The sequence below is a fragment of the Eucyclogobius newberryi genome, unplaced genomic scaffold (assembly GCF_026437365.1).
Source record: "Eucyclogobius newberryi isolate DKJ021-1_F unplaced genomic scaffold, fEucNew1.0.hap1 SCAF_18, whole genome shotgun sequence".
NCBI classification, from domain to species: domain Eukaryota; kingdom Metazoa; phylum Chordata; class Actinopteri; order Gobiiformes; family Gobiidae; genus Eucyclogobius; species Eucyclogobius newberryi.
This window is the reverse complement of record NW_027315812.1, coordinates 17,455,350-17,475,270: the sequence shown is the minus strand read 5'-3', so window position 1 is coordinate 17,475,270 and position 19,921 is coordinate 17,455,350. Positions and strand designations below refer to the sequence as shown.

The window sequence follows — 19,921 nt, the reverse complement described above, 5'->3', positions numbered from 1 at the left end:
CTTGGGAGGAGACTGGACTTGAGTAATCCCCCGGCAAGACGCTGGAGGTATGTTTTTCAGCGGTCCAGGAAACGCCTCAGGAATCACCCCAAATGATCAGGATGCTTACACTGCTTCCCCTGTGATCCAGCCCTGAGGGAACGGAAAAGATGGATGGATAGACCAGAATCCCCTGTCTTATCCTGTAAGTTACTCATAAGCTGCTCGCTGTTCGCTCACCTGCCTCAAAGGGATCTTTCACTTACTGTGGGTTTTGTATGCATACTTGGACACAGTGACAGAATTAATGGTTGTCAACCAACCAATGAATAGTTATCAACCAGACATATGTACAGTTATACATTAGGTTTCTTAAAACAACTTGCAGTGTATTAACTCAACTGGACACAAACATTGGCACTGGTTCAATGTCTTAAAGCATCATTGTAGGCCCCTTTCAGTCGTTGTAGGCTGATTTTTTCTTGTACTTCACCCACAGATATGCATTGTAGAGCAAGGTGCAGTACACTCTAAACAAATTAGCTATAAAGCTGAAAGAACAGGAGCTGCTTTTTCGCAACAGCACATTGGCCTGTTTATAAAATACAGCACTGATGATACTGTCCTCATCATCTGATAGACAATTTGTCAGGATATCAATTTCAGTCTTCTCTAACACTTTTAAAAATTGAACAGAATCCTAGTATTAAAACATACATTTCTAACTACAATCCCAATGCTTTTCCCAAGACCGTTCAGACCTAAAATGAAGAGCAGCATATCCTCTTTTTTACAACTGATGTACAATGGTGTCTTATTGCCCAATTGGCTCTGAGCCCAAGTGTATTTTGTTGTTCTGTCTCATACAAGGCTCCAATAAATGTCAGGAAGACTGTATATTTCCTGACGTTTGCTCTTGTAAATAATAACAAACTAAATTGACATGGGGACATTGCTTGCCACTTTATTTGGTTGCACTGGCTATAAAAAAAAAAAACATTTATTTTATCCACTGTGATGATTGGGGTCAATTTCTATAGGCCACGTGTTGTGTGGATCACCTCTTGTAGCATCAAGGACAGGAATCAGCATTGACACCAGTGACCTCTTTAAAAGACTACTTTAAATTGGACAGCGCTTGCACTCTGCATCTAGTGGAGTCCATCACCTTCTTGACACTGGCTGCAGTTAGCATTATCTTTAGCGCCGGTGTGGGTAACCTTGAAGGACATGTGTGAGATAAAACGATAGCATATCACCAGCGGGAGGCGATAGTGACAGAACATATCAATTTTGTGTGTCGGGTGGCTGCCCATCCCCTGACTTGATGAATTGGATAATGCAAATATCTCAAGGTTATCAGTCACTCACTCATGCAGCTGGGCTTTTAGGATCAAGGATGGACTGACAATGTAATGCCATTTCTGATGGCTAAAGGTCCAGTTGGGAAAAGGTTGGATTGGAGATTGGGTAAGTAAAACCTGAATGTCATAATATGCATGAAAAATGAAAAGAAAATCATGATTGATTGATTATGAATAAATAAATGAATAATCAAATAAATAATGAAATAATTATACTGGCAAAAAAGTGTTTAAACTGTTTGGATGGTGGTACTACAGCAGGGGCATCCAAACGTTTTTCATCGTACTCAATCAAACGCAATGCCACTGCCACTGATGGTCGATACAATTCATCTTTCAATTTGGTGCATTTAGCGGAGATTAGACTAGGCCATTACACCGTTATACATCTTGGAAACTTCAAATCAGTTCTATCACACCTAAAAGTTTGTTATGGATGGTAGAGAAATGTATGAAATAGCAGAAAACATACTGTTGGACTGCCGGACAATTTAGGACAACAAATATGATTCTGAGGGCCAGATTTGGCTCCCGGGCCATAGTTTGGGCAGGCTTGCTATAACGCATACATCCATAAAAGAGAAAATGGCAAGACCATGGATTAATTGACTTTATTGTTGTCAGGATGTCAGCGTTTGGAGTTTTGATCCTTGGGACATGGAACAGTGTTTACAAAAGTCTGTCAAATTGAATGTTCCATTGACTCTTATTTATGATTTGTTATTTTCTTGATTTACTTTGTACACAGCGTACCGGTTTGAAAGTGCTGCTGAGTCACAAGATAAACGCCTAAGTAAAGAAACCGTATCCAGCGACGTATCCTGTTCCAATTCTCCCCAGACACGTGTCAGGTAAAACTGCGGCACAATTTGCAGACATTTGTCACCATTTGGTCCGTCTGTTGCTGACAGTGGGTTCCTACAAATCAAACCAATTGGACTCCAGTCAACCATAAATATTGGATGTACATAAAAAAACGGTATATTATGAAGGACCTATAGGGGGGGCGCTGTTAAATTTTAATGCAGTGTCTGAACTGCAAATGGACTGAGTAAGTGTACGCCTACTTATGGGCTGTTATTGCTGTAAAGACTGAAGGGAACATCAGGAAATTCTTTTTTAAGTGTAGCATAGTAAAAACCTGTCTATGGTCCCCAAATATAAGCATGTTTTACACTTAATTACTACAATAAACCAAAGTCTTCCAGTGCATTGACAATGTTTCTTCGGTATGTACCATCATATTTTTCAAGTATTGCAAATTTCTAACTCCTATTTGATATTGATGCTTTATATATTTATTCTTCTGGATATGATACACAACTTCATTTATGGCAACAGGCAGCATTCACAAATCTTGTAAAATGTTACTTCATCCATTTGAGAAGAAAAGAAAAAGCTTTTGAGAATCTTTTCCTTCCCAGGAGTGGGTAAGTTTGGGTTTCCTGTCCAAATGATTAATCTTTCACATTATTTCACGGTGGGACTCATAACAGCATAACATTACCTGTGGACCCAATTACACAACTGACAACAGTATCAGCGCAGGCCTGACTTATGGAAGCATAAACTCTGCTCCGAGTTACAACGCTGAGCAAATTTAGAGAAATGATGAGCATAGGGTTTCATTTATCTGAGTTTACATTTTCAATTAAACAAATAAGACAAAGTTGAAGTGGCTATGGGCTTTTTCTGGCCGTGCCACTTATTGATTCACAAAAATGGACTCTTACACTAACAATAAAGTTTTTTTTTATTATGATGGTGGCAACATAATGTTTGAAACCATTGAAGTGTTGCTTGAGGGCCCAAATATCACCAAACTGTATATTTAACTAATCATCTCTTGACAGAAGTACTTGCTCACAATCTGAATAAGACTCCAAGAGCCTTTTGACAAGTTAAGTAGGAGGTAAAAAAAAAAAAATACTTCCAACTCTCTGAATATACATGTGAAGGTATCATTCAATATGTTCAAAAGTGTGACAACATTTATTTATTTATTTTTGCTCAATGTTATGGCAAGGCAAGGCAAGTTTATTTGTAGAGCACATTTCATACACAAGGCAATTCAAAGTGCTTCACACAGCAGGAAAAATGCATTCAAATCACAAAGAAATTACAGAAATACAATAAAATTAACTAAATTAAAAATTATCAATCCAACTGATTTTCTAAACTAATAAAATCACAAACAAAAGAGAAGAGTGCAAAGAAAAAATCCTTTCAGTCATAATGCGCAGCTAAACAAAACTGTTTTTAGCTTAGATTTGAACACTGTCAGAGTAGAAGCCTGTCTCACATCTTCAGGAAGACTGTTCCAGATTTTAGCTGCATAAAACTGAAACGCAGATTCCCCATGTTTAGTCCTGACTCTGGGCACCAGCAGGAGGCCGGTCCCTGAGGTCCTCAGAGTCCGAGATGGTTCATATGGCACTAACATATCCAAGATGTACTTTGGTGCTAGGCCATGGAGAGACTTGTACACAAGCAGAGCTGCTTTAAAGTCTATTCTCTGAGCCACAGGAGCCAGTGCAGAGACCTGAGAACAGGACTAATGTGATCATACTTCATGGTTCTAGTCAGGACCCGAGCAGCAGCGTTCTGGATGTACTGCAGCTGTTTTACAGCTCGTTTGGAGAGACCAGTGAGCAGGCCGTTACAGTAGTCTAATCTACTGGAGACAAACGCGTGGATAAGTCTATCTAAATCTGGTTTTGACAGTATATTTTTGATTTTGGCAATGTTTTTTAGATGGTAAAAAGCTGCTGATGTTATTGATTTGACGTGGCTATTAAAGTTCAAGTCTGAGTCCATTATTACCCCCAGATTTCTAATTTGGTTTGTAGGTTTTAGGGCGAGACTCTGGAGGTGACCGCTAACACTTTCTCTTTGTTTCTGTGGGCCAAAAATGATTATTTCAGTCTTGTCTGAGTTCAGCTGGAGAAAGTTGTTTTGCATCCACACACTGATCTGTTGGATGCAGTGACAGAGTGAATCTACTGGTCCATAGTCACCTGCCGATAGTGAAACATAGATCTGAGTGTCGTCTGCATAATTGTGATAGGACACATTTTCACTGCGTATCAACTGACCCAACGGCAGCATGTAGAGGTTGAACAGAAGGGGACCCAGGACTGACCCTTGGGGCACTCCACAGGTCAGGGTCATGTGGTCTGAGACACAGCTACCAATTTCAACAAAGTACTTCCTGTCTTCCAGATAGGACCTTAACCAGTTTAGGGCAGTGCCAGTGATGCCCACCCAGTCCTCTAGTCTCTGTAAGAGGATCCCATGATCGACAGTGTCAAAAGCAGCACTCAGATCTAACAGAATTAAGACTGAGGCTTTGCCCGTGTCAGTGTTCAGGCGGATGTCATTTGTCACCTTGACAAGAGCAGTCTCAGTGCTGTGATGAGGTCTAAAACCTGACTGAAAAACATCAAATGAGTTGTTTATTAAGAGGAAATCTGTGAGCTGTTGGTAAACAACCTTTTCAAGGACTTTGCCCCAAAATGGTAGATTAGAGATGGGCCGGTAATGACTCAGTACTGCGGCATCAAGACTGCTCTTCTTTAGGAGAGGCTTTATGACCGCAGTTTTCAAAGACATTGGGAATGTTCCAGATTGAAGCGACATGTTAACTATGTGAGTGAATGGTGCTAACAAACTGTTCAGCACAGACTTTAGAAATTTGGTGGGTAACACATCAAGGCAGCATGTAGATGAACTCAGACTGGTGATGATCTCATGGACAGTTTTGTCAGTTACTGGTGCAAAGTGAGTTAGCTCTAAGTGTCTTGGTGGTTTTAGGGTAATTTTTTGCATTGTGGGATTTATAGCATTTTTAATGCCCTGAACTTTGTCATTAAAGAATAATGCAATCTCATTACACTTGGATGTGGAAATGAGTTCTAACGGCAGCTGAGCTGGAGGGTTTGTTAATCTGTTTACTGTGGCAAACAGGACACGCGAGTTGTTACTGCAGCTTCCAATTATTTCAGAAAAATATCTTTCCCTAGTTCTACATAAGATTAGGTTGTACATGTTCAGCTTTTCTTTGTAAATCTCTTTTTGAACCTGGAGCTTTGACTTGCGCCATTTCCGTTCGGCCCTGCGGCACTCCCTTTTCTGTGCCCTGACCGAATCATCATTTCTCCACGGCGCCTTCTGCTTATTTTTAACCATTTTAGCCTTTATAGGGGCGATGGTGTCCAGAACATTCAAAACACTAGATGTAACAGAGTTCAACAAATCATTTACATTAGAACATGAGACATTTTCAAAGTTTATCATTTCCATAAACAGTGCACCTGTGCCATCACTTATGTGTCTCCTCTGAACAACTGCAGGACCAACCGGAGGTTTGGGAGAAACAGACAGGTCAAAGAAGACACAGAAATGATCAGACAGAGCAACATCGATCACATTAACATTTGAAATATTTACCCCCTTTGTAATTATGAGATCTAGAGTGTGTCCTTTGCTGTGGGTGGGGCCTCTCACATGCTGAGTAAGACTGAAGGTTTCAAGGACAGCATCAAGCTCTTTAGCGTTTCTGTCACAAATATTATCAACATGCACATTGAAATCACCTGTAATGACCAAACCATCAAAGTCTGTGCATATGACTGAAATCATCAATAAAACTTTGGCAGTGCTGGGGAGGCTTGTATAAAACAATGAAGAGAATGGATGGAGACCGTTTTAGCTCCATTTTAAAGGATACATACTCAAATGATGAAAACACCCCAAAAGACAACCTGCGGGTAATTATTTCATCTCTAAAGACAGCACAGACTCCACCCCCTTTTTTGTTTTCTCGTGTTTCAGATTCAAACTTAAAGTTGGGTGGAGCAGATTCTATCAGAACTACATTTCCTGTGTTTTTGTCAAGCCATGTTTCAGTTAAAAACATAAAATCAAGATTATAAGAAGAAATAAAATTATTAATTAAGAGAGATTTGTTACATAAGGATCTGACATTTAGCACAGCAAGTTTCAGACTAGTTTCAGTGAGACTGGGCTTTATCTTTTCACAGGGAATATGAATCACATTTCTCAGATTGGGCCTGACTCGCATTTTGTTTTTCCATCTCTGTGATGATGTGACTACAGAAATAGCACTAGGGGGGGCTCTTTTTACATAGGGCCCCGGGTTGGTTTGATTTTTAATGTGACAATAAGTCCCGGCAACGCTGAGACCCAGTGCATCCTAGCTATGGGAGATACCAGGTGAAAGGCGAGGTTGGATGGGTGGTGGGTTTTTGTAGCCAAGGAGAGTTTGGGACCAGGTGAGAGGCGAGGGGGGATGGGTGGTGGGGCTTTTGTTGGTGTAGTCGGCTTGTGCAGGGAAGACATAGCCCTTGCTATATTGGGCGTGAGTGGAGCCATCTTAATGCCTGATTTGATCAGACTTTCAAAATGGCTGGGAAGGCCCATGGGTGAGAGTGGAGATGAGAAGGAGAATGATGAATCTTTAGTGGGAGTAGATGTTGCAGGGGGAACCCAGGGCTGGTGTGAAGGCAGGGGCGATGACAGGGATGTTGTTGGGCTTGTCACAGATGGGTCCAAGGCCTTTGAAGATTGTTCCTTTGCTGGAGGCGGTGGAGGTGAATGCGGAGCTGCTGGAGCTGAATCCTTTGCTGGTGGTGGTGGAGCAGCTGCTGATGAATCCTTTGGTGGAGGCTGAGGTTGTGGTGCTTTTGATGTTGAAACATTGGCTCGGTCTCTGGCTGATGGAGCAGGAATTCTTCTCTCATTCCTCTCTTCTCTAACTATCTGCTCAGGACCCTGTCCAGGCCCAGTCCAATGCCTCAGAGCGTGGAGCAGGTTCTCTGTCAGCACCCTCACTCCACCTCTGCATAGGTGGGGGCCATTTCTCTTAAACAGGTCCTCTCGTTTCCAGAATAGATAGAAGTTCTCAATGTAGTGTAGTCCTCTCGGGGAACACTCTTTGGACAGCCATGTGTTCAGCTGAAGAAGCCGGCTAAACTTGTTTATCCTCCTGTCGATGTTTGGAAGAGGTCCGCTTATGAATGTTTTGATTTCCATTTTATCAAGCACGTCGAATAACTTCAAGAAGTCTTTTTTCAAAACTTCAGTCTGTTCCCGCCGCATGTCCACTGCACCCACATGCACAATCAGCTGTTTAGCTCCTCCATGCTTAGCCATAATATTTGGAAGGAGTGACGTTATCTCAGAAACAGTGGCGCTTGGAAAAGAATGTGTGTTTATCTTTTCATGCGTCACGTGACTTATCGCGCCGTCCCCAACTAAAACAATCTTCGTGACCTTGGCTCCTGGCACAGATCCTCCTCGCTGTATTTTGGCCACGTCATCTTTCTTTTTTCATTTAATTCCATCTCTGAAAGTGGTAAAAATCTGTTGGTGAGCTGTATTTTAGGCGACTTCACGTTATCTTTGTATCGTTTAGGCTTTGCTCCAAGTTTGTTCCAAGAAACAGCCTAGTCTTTCTGGTTTTTAGACAGTTTTGGAAACGAGTCACTGCGGTTTAGGTTGAAAGTAGCAGTTTTTCTTTTAAAAGTGTGCTCTTCTTACCGTCGGTTGACACAGGAATGGTATCGTGAAGAACTTTTTCTTTGAAAAAGTCTAAAGCAAAAATGTTTGGAAGACAAAAACTGATTAAAAAGCAAAATAAATAAGGAAAACAGCGATAGCAAGCGGAGCGAGCAAAAAAGCGTGTGCACTCTTCGGAAGCAGACACACAGACTGGTCATCTTTTTTTCATTTAACCCAGGGATGTTCAAACTTTTTTTCACCAAGGGCCGCATTTTGAAACTTAACGGGGCAGAGGGCCACGAACAACTTGACAATGTCGAATTTGTTGAATGACAAAGTGAATCATTCGATATTTTGCATTTGACGTAACTGCGATGAGCCTCCACACCTTTAATTAGACTTGGAACATTAATATTAGGTTGGTATAACATCAATATGACTACTTTTTGTTGTTTGGGCAAACATAGCAGGAAGCTGGAGGGCCAACAAAAATTGGTCTGAGGGCCGCAGTTGGCCCCCGGTCCCTAGTTTGGACATGCCTGATTTAACCCTTTTGCAAATTACAGACAGCTCTTTAACAACAGCTCAGAAAGGACATTAACATTCATGGGGCATCCTCTCCTCTGTGTGAGATCAGAAGAACACATTATAGTGCCACGCCTGTCCTGTCCTGTCCTGCCAGCACAAACAGTTACGTTCAGAAGACTCCTTTATCAGTAATAACAGGTCAAGCTGACAATTAGCCTGTGTATTATACCAGCATTATCATTCTCAGCTAAAGCACTCGGGGTCGTGGTGCAGCGCTGTTTGTCGGCTCGGAGAAATACTACTAATGCACTGTGAAGAGGAGCTTTTTTATTGAAAGCAATGCCTCATTATGAATTCAGTTATGCAGTGAACACACGCCTGAACACATGCCCTAACACACACCTGAACACATGCCCTAACACACACCTGAACACATGCCCTAACACACACCTGAACACATGCCCTAAGACACACCTGAACACACGCCTGAACACACGCCTGAACACATGCCCTAACACACACCTGAACACATGCCCTAACACACACCTGAACACACCCCTGAACACCCACCTGAACACACGCCTGATCACATGCCCTAACACACACCTGAACACATGCCCTAACACACACCTGAACACATGCCCTAACACACACCTGAACACATGCCCTAACACACACCTGAACACATGCCCTAACACACACCTGAACACATGCCCTAAGACACACCTGAACACACGCCTGAACACACGCCTGAACACATGCCCTAACACACACCTGAACACATGCCCTAACACACACCTGAACACACCCCTGAACACCCACCTGAACACACGCCTGATCACATGCCCTAACACACACCTGAACACACACCTGAACACATGCCCTAACACACACCTGAACACACGCCTGAACACACGCCTGAACACATGCCCTAACACACACCTGAACACATGCCCTAACACACACCTGAACACATGCCCTAACACACACCTGAACACATGCCCTAAGACACACCTGAACACACGCCTGAACACACGCCTGAACACATGCCCTAACACACACCTGAACACATGCCCTAACACACACCTGAACACACCCCTGAACACCCACCTGAACACACGCCTGATCACATGCCCTAACACACACCTGAACACATGCCCTAACACACACCTGAACACATGCCCTAACACACACCTGAACACATGCCCTAACACACACCTGAACACATGCCCTAACACACACCTGAACACATGCCCTAAGACACACCTGAACACACGCCTGAACACACGCCTGAACACATGCCCTAACACACACCTGAACACATGCCCTAACACACACCTGAACACACCCCTGAACACCCACCTGAACACACGCCTGATCACATGCCCTAACACACACCTGAACACACACCTGAACACATGCCCTAACACACACCTGAACACACGCCTGAACACACGCCTGAACACATGCCCTAACACACACCTGAACACATGCCCTAACACACACCTGAACACACGCCTGAACACACGCCTGAACACATGCCCTAACACACACCTGAACACATGCCCTAACACACACCTGAACACATGCCCTAACACACACCTGAACACACCCCTGAACACCCACCTGAACACACGCCTGATCACATGCCCTAACACACACCTGAACACACACCTGAACACATGCCCTAACACGCACCTGAACACACGCCTGAACACACGCCTGAACACATGCCCTAACACACACCTGAACACATGCCCTAACACACACCTGAACACATGCCCTAACACACGCCTGAACACACGCCTGAACACATGCCCTAACACACACCTGAACACATGCCCTAACACACACCTGAACACATGCTCTAACACACACCTGAACGCATACCTGAACACACGCCTGAACACATGCCCTAACACACACCTGAACACATGCCCTAACACACACCTGAGCACACACCTGAACACATGCCCTAACACATACCTGAACACACCCCTGAACACCCACCTGAACACACGCCTGAACACATGCCCTAACACACACCTGAACACATGCCCTAACACACACCTGAGCACACACCTGAACACATGCCCTAACACACACCTGAACACACGCCTGAACACATGCCCTAACACACACCTGAACACATGCCCTAACACACACCTGAACACATACCTGAACACACACCTGAACACATGCCCTAACACACACCTGAACACATGCCCTAACACACACCTGAACACATACCTGAACACATGCCCTAACACACACCTGAACGCATACCTGAACACACACCTGAACACATGCCCTAACATACACCTGAACACATGCCCTAACACACACCTGAACACATGCCCTAACACACACCTGAACACACGCCTGAACACACGCCTGAACACATGTCCTAACACACACCTGAACACATGCCCTAACACACACCTGAACGCATACCTGAACACACACCTGAACACATGCCCTAGCACATGCCATAACACACACCTGAACACATGCCCTAACACACACCTGAACGCATACCTGAACACACACCTGAACACATGCCCTAACACACACCTGAACACATGCCCTAACACACACCTGAACACATACCTGAACACATGCCCTAACACACACCTGAACACATGCCCTAACACACCCCTGAACACATGCCCTAACACACACCTGAACACACGCCTGAACACATGCACTAACACACGCCTGAACACATGCCCTAACACACACCTGAACACATGCCCTAACACACACCTGAACACATGCCCTAACACACACCTGAACACACGCCTGAACACATGCCCTAACACACACCTGAACACATGCCCTAACACACACCTGAACACATGCCCTAACACACACCTGAACACACGCCTGAACACATGCCCTAACACACACCTGAACACATGCCCTAACACACACCTGAACACATGCCCTAACACACCCCTGAACACATGCCCTAACACACGCCTGAACACATGCCCTAACACACACCTGAACACATGCCCTAACACACACCTGAACACACGCCTGAACACATGCCCTAACACACACCTGAACACATGCCCTAACACACACCTGAACACACGCCTGAACACATGCCCTAACACACACCTGAACACATGGCCTAACACACACCTGAACACATGCCCTAACACACACCTGAACACATGGCCTAACACACACCTGAACACATGCCCTAACACACACCTGAACACATGCCCTAACACACACCTGAACACTAGATTGTACTTACAGGACCCGGTGCCCAGCTTAAATAACAGCTGTGGACAGACTGACCTGCATCAGGCTCTGGAATGATTTGGGCATACAGACTTTTCTTGGCTTAAGGCTACAGTATTAGTATTAGAGCAGAGAGTGAAAAGACAAAATCAAAAAAGAAATGGAGTAGAATAGAGAGTATTCCATGTATCGGTCCCATCTATCCCAATGTCTGGCCATTTTTTTCATTTTCAAGTTCAGAGTAAAAGTATTTTGTAAATATACTTTATTTCAGTCCAGTATTTGACAGTTGGTTCAGTTGCTCTCATTCATCCCTTTGTTATTGCATATTTTGCTGCAGCCAAAAGTATATTCCACAGGTATCCATCTATCCTTTCAGTTGTTGGTGTTTAAAATGCTGATAATGAAGACAGAGGCTGTTTCCTTTTGCCTATTGGGTGGAGTTTAAGTTAAGAATTAAGTTAAGTTTAAGGATTCAAGGAGATGAGGTTTTGATGAGGCTCATTCTGACAAATTTGAGTTCCTTAAAACATTTCCTGGTGATAGAAAAGTTGTGTGAATTTTCTCACCGCAAATTTGAAACAAAGCGACACAAACGGCAGCATTTCAAATTTAAAGTCATAATCATGATCATTGTTGTTGCACGTAATTATGTCATATTTACACTATATTCCGAGCTCGCCGTCCTTGCTAGTAAATTATCCCTCTATGACCTGGCTGTAAAATGCAAAGTTACCATCGAGCTAGTCAATCACATCTGTTTATGCAGTTGTACAGGCGCCTCAAGGTAGAACACAAAAAACACATGCTATATTTCTGCTCAGACTTTGTTTGAGGGCGTTTTTAGTTTGACAAATGGTAATGTATATTTTCCAAAGTTAAAAGCAATCAACAAGGGGAGTTAATTCTGGGATGACAGACCACATTTGAGATTGGCAAGAATTTAGTTTTGGCTGTATGTGTGGACTTCAGCACCAACATCTTTCCTTTTAACTCCACCGGACGCATCCCTATGTACAATACCAAGTTTTGCAGACTTGACTTGGAAGTGTATTTTTGACACGTTTTGTTAGCACTGTCGGGAGCATAGGACAGGTGTATCCAGCAGGGTGAATGAAAAGATGACGGAGATTAATGACTTGGGTCCACTGCAAGACCATTACGCTGAAGGCCACTGCTGCCCGCTGTGGGTAAGTGGTAGTGGGACCTTCACATGGACAGTAGCAAAAAATAGACAGGGAGAAATGAACAGGCGGCTGCTGCTATGAAGAGTTTCCTCCCCTTTATTGACAAAATCAGACTCATAAATACTGATCATAAAGGGAGAGTTGCATTGGAACACGCTGCACTGTGGAGGTACTGCTGAATTCAACTCAAGCTCGGTCTCCTTAACTCTGAAGCGAGGTGCTTATGAAAATGTCTAAGTTTTGAATATCCTTACAATATGGGTGGCATTGTGTATGATACCTAAATGCCTTGTATACAGAGTTGCTGCAGAAAATTGGATGAGAAATGTGTTTCATGGTTGGTGAGAGCTAGAAACAAGTGGGGCCAAGGCTGACGGTTAAAATTCAACTTACACGTCACTATTTGAGAATGTAAGAAATTGGGTCCAGGGCCTATAAACCTCTTTTTCAAGTTCAACATTGACTGCTAATCCGCTCCAATTTTTCAACTTCGACAAAGCACCTTGACTTGTGACCCGCTCCGGCTGGATTGCATGTTCCAAAATGTGCTTCTTCTAATTCTAGCTGTGCGTCTCTGCCTCCGTGGCCCAAAGTGTTTCTTCAGCATTATGCTACAATTTGGGGTTGCCATGACGACAACCCACGCAGCAGCAGCACATGCCCACATCATACACAGGAATCACAGCCTCATGCCTGCGAACGTCCTTTATAGTAGAGGTTTATGACCAGTTGAATGAACAGAGGAATTTGAAACAGCTTGGACCAAATTAGACATTATTTTCCTCCATTTGTCTTGTTTTAGGCCACTTATAACGAGTTTAAACTTGACTTTTTAATTACATTACATTTTCAGTATGAATCACAATATCCCAAACATTCTGCAGTGCATTATTTTGCACTAGCACCATCACTGTGATCTCACTTGCACTGCGCTGATTGGCTTCTTCTTCTGACAGTAATGAGGAGGAACACACCCAATTGCCCTTCATTATTTTGCTCAATCCTTCGTAATTAATAACGGGCTCATCGGTGGATATGGAGGAGGCCTTTGATTGACATGTGTCTATAAAGACATGAGGAAAATTCTTCTCAGCCACTGTCATGTACTATTAGAGATGAGGATAATATTGGAAAAGCACAACTTTAACAACACATTTTACCTGCAGCTACACCAAATTTAATCCTTTTACTCGTATTTGACAACAAGAAGGTCCCAGGTTTGATTCCCACTGTGGTTGCCCCTGCGACATTGAAGCATGTGTTAATTTATTCAATTTGAACATGGGTCCAAGTGAAAATGACTTGTCTCTCCATGAGTTTATTGAAGATCTAGGATTCTTATGCAAGAAAGAACATTTCAAAAGCAAATATTATATATTTTTAATGGGTAAAAGTCCTCAGAATATCACCTATAAACAGGATGCTAAAATCCATGAATTATTATGTTCGGGATGGTGCATGTTAACATGATGTAGATGATATACATGCTGTAAACACCGGATTGTACCCACGGGCTAATTTCCATCTGTTGTGCTGCATTAGCTTTCACGAACACTCTCATTCATACACCATGGACACCAGTGATGTGCGGTGAGGTTCAGGGCTAGTGAGGAACTGACTCTTTCAGAGTCAGATTTACAAATGCGAATGAACCCAAAAAAGCACCGTAAACATAATTTGATTGACAACAGACAATTAGTTATGCTACATATCTCATCACAAACATGTGATGGATGGATGGATGGATGGATTGTAAATATAGAAATAAACGATAAAAGAATATAGCTTAACAGTCCACGGGCTCAGGAGCGCCCTCTGCCATGAGTCAGGAGTGTTTGCCTCACCGAGAATAAACTTTTTCTGCTGTTTTATAATTAATCTGCCAGCATAAACACGTTTCAGTAATACATTTTCATACATTATCCAGAATATGGAAGTACAGAGCATACCGTCAGAGTGTTCTATTTGTTATTTACGGGACAGTGACACATTTGCATATTTGCATCGCTTACAGCACAGTTTGTGAGGAACTATACAATGCACCGAGCGGCAGAGCAAGGTGCTGACTCACCGCGGCTCCCTTTATTTGAACGGGAGTTACGGGACATGTGAAAAATAGTGATATTCTTAATTTTAAAAAATGTAGTTCCATATCTTTTATGGTTTATAATACATACATATTTTATATTTATGTTGTTTCCCCCCCAAATTGACAGGTGAGTCCCCTGAATGCATGTCACTGATGGACACTGGAGACAAAGTGGGTGACGTGTCTTGCCCAAGGACACAACACCGCCCCAGTGTGGCACCTATCATTCCAGCAGTCTCCCATCCAAGTACCAACCAGGTCCATTCCTGCTTAGCTTCTGAGATCTGACAAGATTGAGCATTGACGAGTTGGTATGGCCATTAGCTTTTGTCTGTTTGGCTCCTCCCACACAGCTTTCAACCAATTACCTCTCTTTGTCTGTGGCAATTTCTCTCTTTATCAGTTAGCGTTTTGACCACCCAGGAAGCTTTTTGACATAAAAATCCATTACTACTCAATTCCTCACCCTTATAATTGTATTGAGCTTGTCCAAAGTGTCCTATAATCCCATCTTGATAGCATATCTGGCTCGGACGGGTGGGACCAAGTGAAGCCTTTGACCTTCAGAACGGCCCTGCAAACGCACACAGAAGACACTGTATACTCACATGCAAAGTCCTCATTTAGTCAATGCGTCATTATTGATCACTTGTCACTGCAAGGAAGGAACATGGCAGAGGAATCCATTACACGTATGCAGTGTATAATCAAATTTCTGCAGAAAAGGCTTGACTAAGGGAAAAATGCTGGCATTACACAAAGCTGTAAGGGGAAATATCATTGGTGTATCGAACCCTTATTCATATGAACTAGGGTGAGGCTCTGATGGATGATAATAATGCATAATTTAATATCTATTTATTCATTTAGGAGCAGGCAGAGGGCAAGATCATTACTCCTTGATGACTTCAAGATAGGGAGGCTGGTGGAGGGGGAGGTGAGGGTGTGTGTGGGTGGGTGGATTTTACACTGGCTTATGGTGTTGACTACCTGGTCAGAAGGTCATTCAAAAGGGGTCAGAACAACCAGTTGTCTTGTCGGGGTAGGGTTACTTAACTCGTCTCAAATGTTTGCGGCTATTTCACTTATGAGAGGTGTTAGTCACTGTAATGGTGAGGTAATGGGACAGTGGAAAGAGAATACCTGGATTTGTAAGCTTAAAGTACAAATAACAGGTTAGACTGCACCTTTCACTAAACCGTATTGAACATGATTATATTTAAGATTTTACTCAACATTGTGCCTATTTTTACCCAGTTTGACCATTTTGGTGATGTTTACAATTTTACTTAGAGGCAATTCTATAACTGTTACCTAACAACCAAATTATAAACAAGGCCAAATCCATATAGATTACAATGTAGTTATAATTTGTCAAATAACGATACTTGACAACACCTTTATTTGGTCCAATGATTGTTTCAAGTGTCTAAACATTGTGTTCATTGTGTCTAAATTGTCTTGATTGTGTTTTCTCCCCATAGATAAAGATTCCATTTCAAAATGTAGCTCTACTATTTTTGTACATCTATTTTTTATTTATTTTTTCCCATGCAGTCACTTGACAATGATAATTATTTACCACAAGGACTAACCCACCAAACTAAATCATAATTAAGAAAAAATGAGGACCATTTATATTGCACTTTATCCACACACTTTGATGAGGCAATCCTATTTTCTAATATTTCAAGTAATTAAATGTCCAGTGCAAGTTTGTTAACTGTGTTGTTCAACCTTTTCAATTGGCAGCACACTTTATTTTGTAGAAATATGCCAAGGCACACCATATGCTAAAACTTTATTATATTGCATAATGGTATTCTTTTTGCATTTTCTGTTTTTTTAAGTTTGGTCAGGGCAATCCAAAATGGAAATTCAAAACATTAAATAACTCAAATTAGATTATTTGTTTGTCAGGCACACCTGGCAAGCCCTCTAGGCACACTATAGTTCTACAGCACACAATGAAGATGCATGATGGACCAGGGTGCACGATGGCAGAGCGGTGTTGATCTCTCTCCTCTCAATAAGGAGATTCTCTCTGGGTTCTCCGGAAATTAGCAACTCTAAATAACCCCTATAATGAACGTGAGAGCTGACCACTGTCCAGGGTGTACCCCGCCTAAGGCCCAAAGTTACAGGTATAGGCTCCAGTCACACGCGACCCCTGACAAGAACAAGTGGTAGAAGATGAAATGATGGAGACTGAAAGTGTAAACCCAATAGGCTACTAGATTATACATTTTATAGTATATTTTAATTAAACAAATGCTTCAACATACTGTGGCACTCGCTATTGCCACGGATCCTTGCTCTGGTGCGCTATTTGAACTGCCTCCGTGACAACTTTGCTCTGGAGACGTGTTGCAGCTGTGGTCATGAAGTGTGTACGGGCTGAGCGCTGCGCGTGTGTGACTGATTCCAAGTGGCGCAGCCCTCTCGCGCGCGCCTCTGCTCCTCCTCGCCTGGTGTGCGGCGGGACACTCTGCAGTTTACTTATCCCGTTCCTTCCCGTTGCCTTTACGCGCACGACGTCTGCAGATCCACAGCGATACCGCGAGCGAGCCCCGGTCTCCTGCGCTCACGCGTGCTCTCTGTGGATGACGGCAGGACTCTTGGACAATGTTTGGGCTGGGGAAACCTCTCAAAGCTTTTCACTATAATTAAGGGAATAAAGGAAAGGGTCCGCAGCAGTTTTATCCCGGGAGATTTTTCACTACAAAATGAGGGACGCACGTTTTCGCCGCGTCCACGGACTGCACTCACCGGTGGCCGCTTGACTAGAGGGGGATTCCGGCTCCCTTTCCATCTCTTCTCCCCGAGGAAACAAGAGGAGTTTTGCATGCACAGCGTGGTTTACCTCGGCAAGGTGAGAGCGACTATTTGTGTTTACTACTTTGGAAAGATGTAAAGCTCCTCCAGCGCTGTCCGTGCTGCTTATGCATATAGAAGATGCTGTTAGTTGTTGTTTTTTTTCTTTTTTCTTTTTGCTAAATGGTGCTTCAAATGTAATTAATGTGACTGCAGAGAAAAGAGAACCCTTCTGAGCGTTTGCAAAATTGTGCGCATATTATGAGCATGTATGAGTTAGTGTCAAATGTGATTAAAACTGTTGCTTGTATAGAACTCTGCACTGTCAATAGACCATTACTATGTTTTATTGAGTTTTTAGTCAAAATACTATTTAAAGAATGTATAAACCTACGTTAAAAAAAAACAAAAAAATCCTCTGCACCACCATTGAATTGTATTTTGGAGCGGAAAGCTTTTGGTGAGTTCATTGCCTTCCCTCAGCAACAAGAGCTCTGGGGGGAGTGAACAAGTGAAAAGCAACCCATCCATATTGACTGATAAAGCTAAATTATTGATCTGGGCCTCGATACCGTTTTAGAGACGAAATAAAAGCGATCAATACTGCAGCTACTGTAGTGTGGCTACTGTTTGTGTGTTCTAATAATACCCAAGTAACAGGTGACAGCGCTGGCTTTCATGTGAGGCATATTTGGATTTGTCATCATTGCACCAATGTTTTCAATGTTTTTTGTGTTTTTTTCAGCCATGGAGGGTCTTGCCTAAAGTGGATCCGACATAACTTCTTGAGTTTGTTTGACATTGCAACATCCGTATCCCTTCAAAGTCTACCATCCCGTTTGTGAACCATGGCTGAGAAGACGGCAGGAGTGAGTCCAAAGCCTAGCCACATCCAAAACGCCACGTCGATACCCCCTGAGCCTATCGAGATCATCCGAACAAAGGCTAGATGTCGCCGGGTTCGCCTCAACGTGGGGGGGCTCAACCACGAAGTCCTTTGGCGGACCCTGGATCGCTTGCCCCGCACCAGACTGGGCAAACTCCGCGATTGCAACACCCACGAATCCCTAATGGAGGTGTGCGACGACTACAGCCTGAACGAAAACGAGTATTTCTTTGACAGACATCCAGGGGCGTTCACCTCGATTTTAAATTTCTACCGCACGGGCAAGCTGCACATGATGGAGGAGATGTGCGCCCTGTCGTTCGGTCAGGAGTTGGACTACTGGGGCATAGACGAGATCTACCTGGAGTCGTGTTGCCAGGCGAGGTACCACCAGAAGAAGGAGCAGATGAACGAGGAGCTGAGGAGGGAGGCTGAGACGATGCGGGATAGGGAAGGAGAGATCGAGTTTGATAACACCTGCTGCCCCGACAAGAGGAAGAAACTCTGGGATCTCCTGGAGAAACCGAACTCTTCTGTGGCTGCTAAGGTGAGAGCGGAGATAGAAAGTGGCATCACGCCATCGCCCGATCATGTTACGTCGACACATCTCGATAACACAGCTGCAGTGCTTTGCAAAAGTCTGAGATTGTTTGTAAAGATGCAATCTACAAAGAAAGGTGTAAGAGCGGGAAAAAGAGCACAGTACTTATCTCAAAATTGTAATCAAAAATTCTAAATTAATCTGAATTTATAGCAAAATTATACCTGGATACGAACATCAACATCATCCGACATTTCCTAATTTTGTATGCAAACCGTTCTTCTCACCTCACTTACAACTGTTTTACTGTGCTGCATATTGAAATCTTAATCCCAGCTATAATCCGAGGTCATAGCTTATAAAACTCACATACTGTATTTACGTCATGCCTGTGACATCATCACCTATTGTCATCCTGTGCTTCCAAGAAACGGATTCAGGAATCTCTCCAGTAACAGACATGGCGTTGAGACAGATTGAGCGCTGATATGTTTGTACTTGGATCTGCGCTGGAGCTACATTAAAAATCACTGCTTTGACAAAATAATTGGCAGACGTGACTACTGCTTTGCCTGTGTGAATAGCAGTTCAGTTGGTGGTGCCCACATGCACCAGATACCCCTGCGTATGCAACTGTTACTGTAGTTGATTTTGTTTCAGTAAGTGTTTTCATGTTAAAAATAGCCTGTCTTTGACTCATGTTATTTTTTGCCGTTTTATTTTAGTTGTCAGGATAGTTCAGTTGTGGGAGCAGAT

At 43.1% G+C, this 19,921-nt stretch overlaps 1 protein-coding gene across 1 annotated transcript in view; it reads left to right on the top strand.

Moving 5' to 3' along the window:
* Positions 1-17,431: 17,431 nt before the first annotated feature.
* Positions 17,432-19,921, top strand: part of LOC140364552 (potassium voltage-gated channel subfamily B member 2-like) — a 93,076-nt gene continuing 90,586 nt past the window's right edge. The window contains exons 1-2 of the mRNA XM_072450744.1: positions 17,432-17,796; positions 18,484-19,171. Coding sequence (XP_072306845.1) covers positions 18,587-19,171 — 585 coding nt within the window. The 5' untranslated portion in view covers positions 17,432-17,796; positions 18,484-18,586. The remainder of the gene's footprint in view (positions 17,797-18,483; positions 19,172-19,921) is intronic.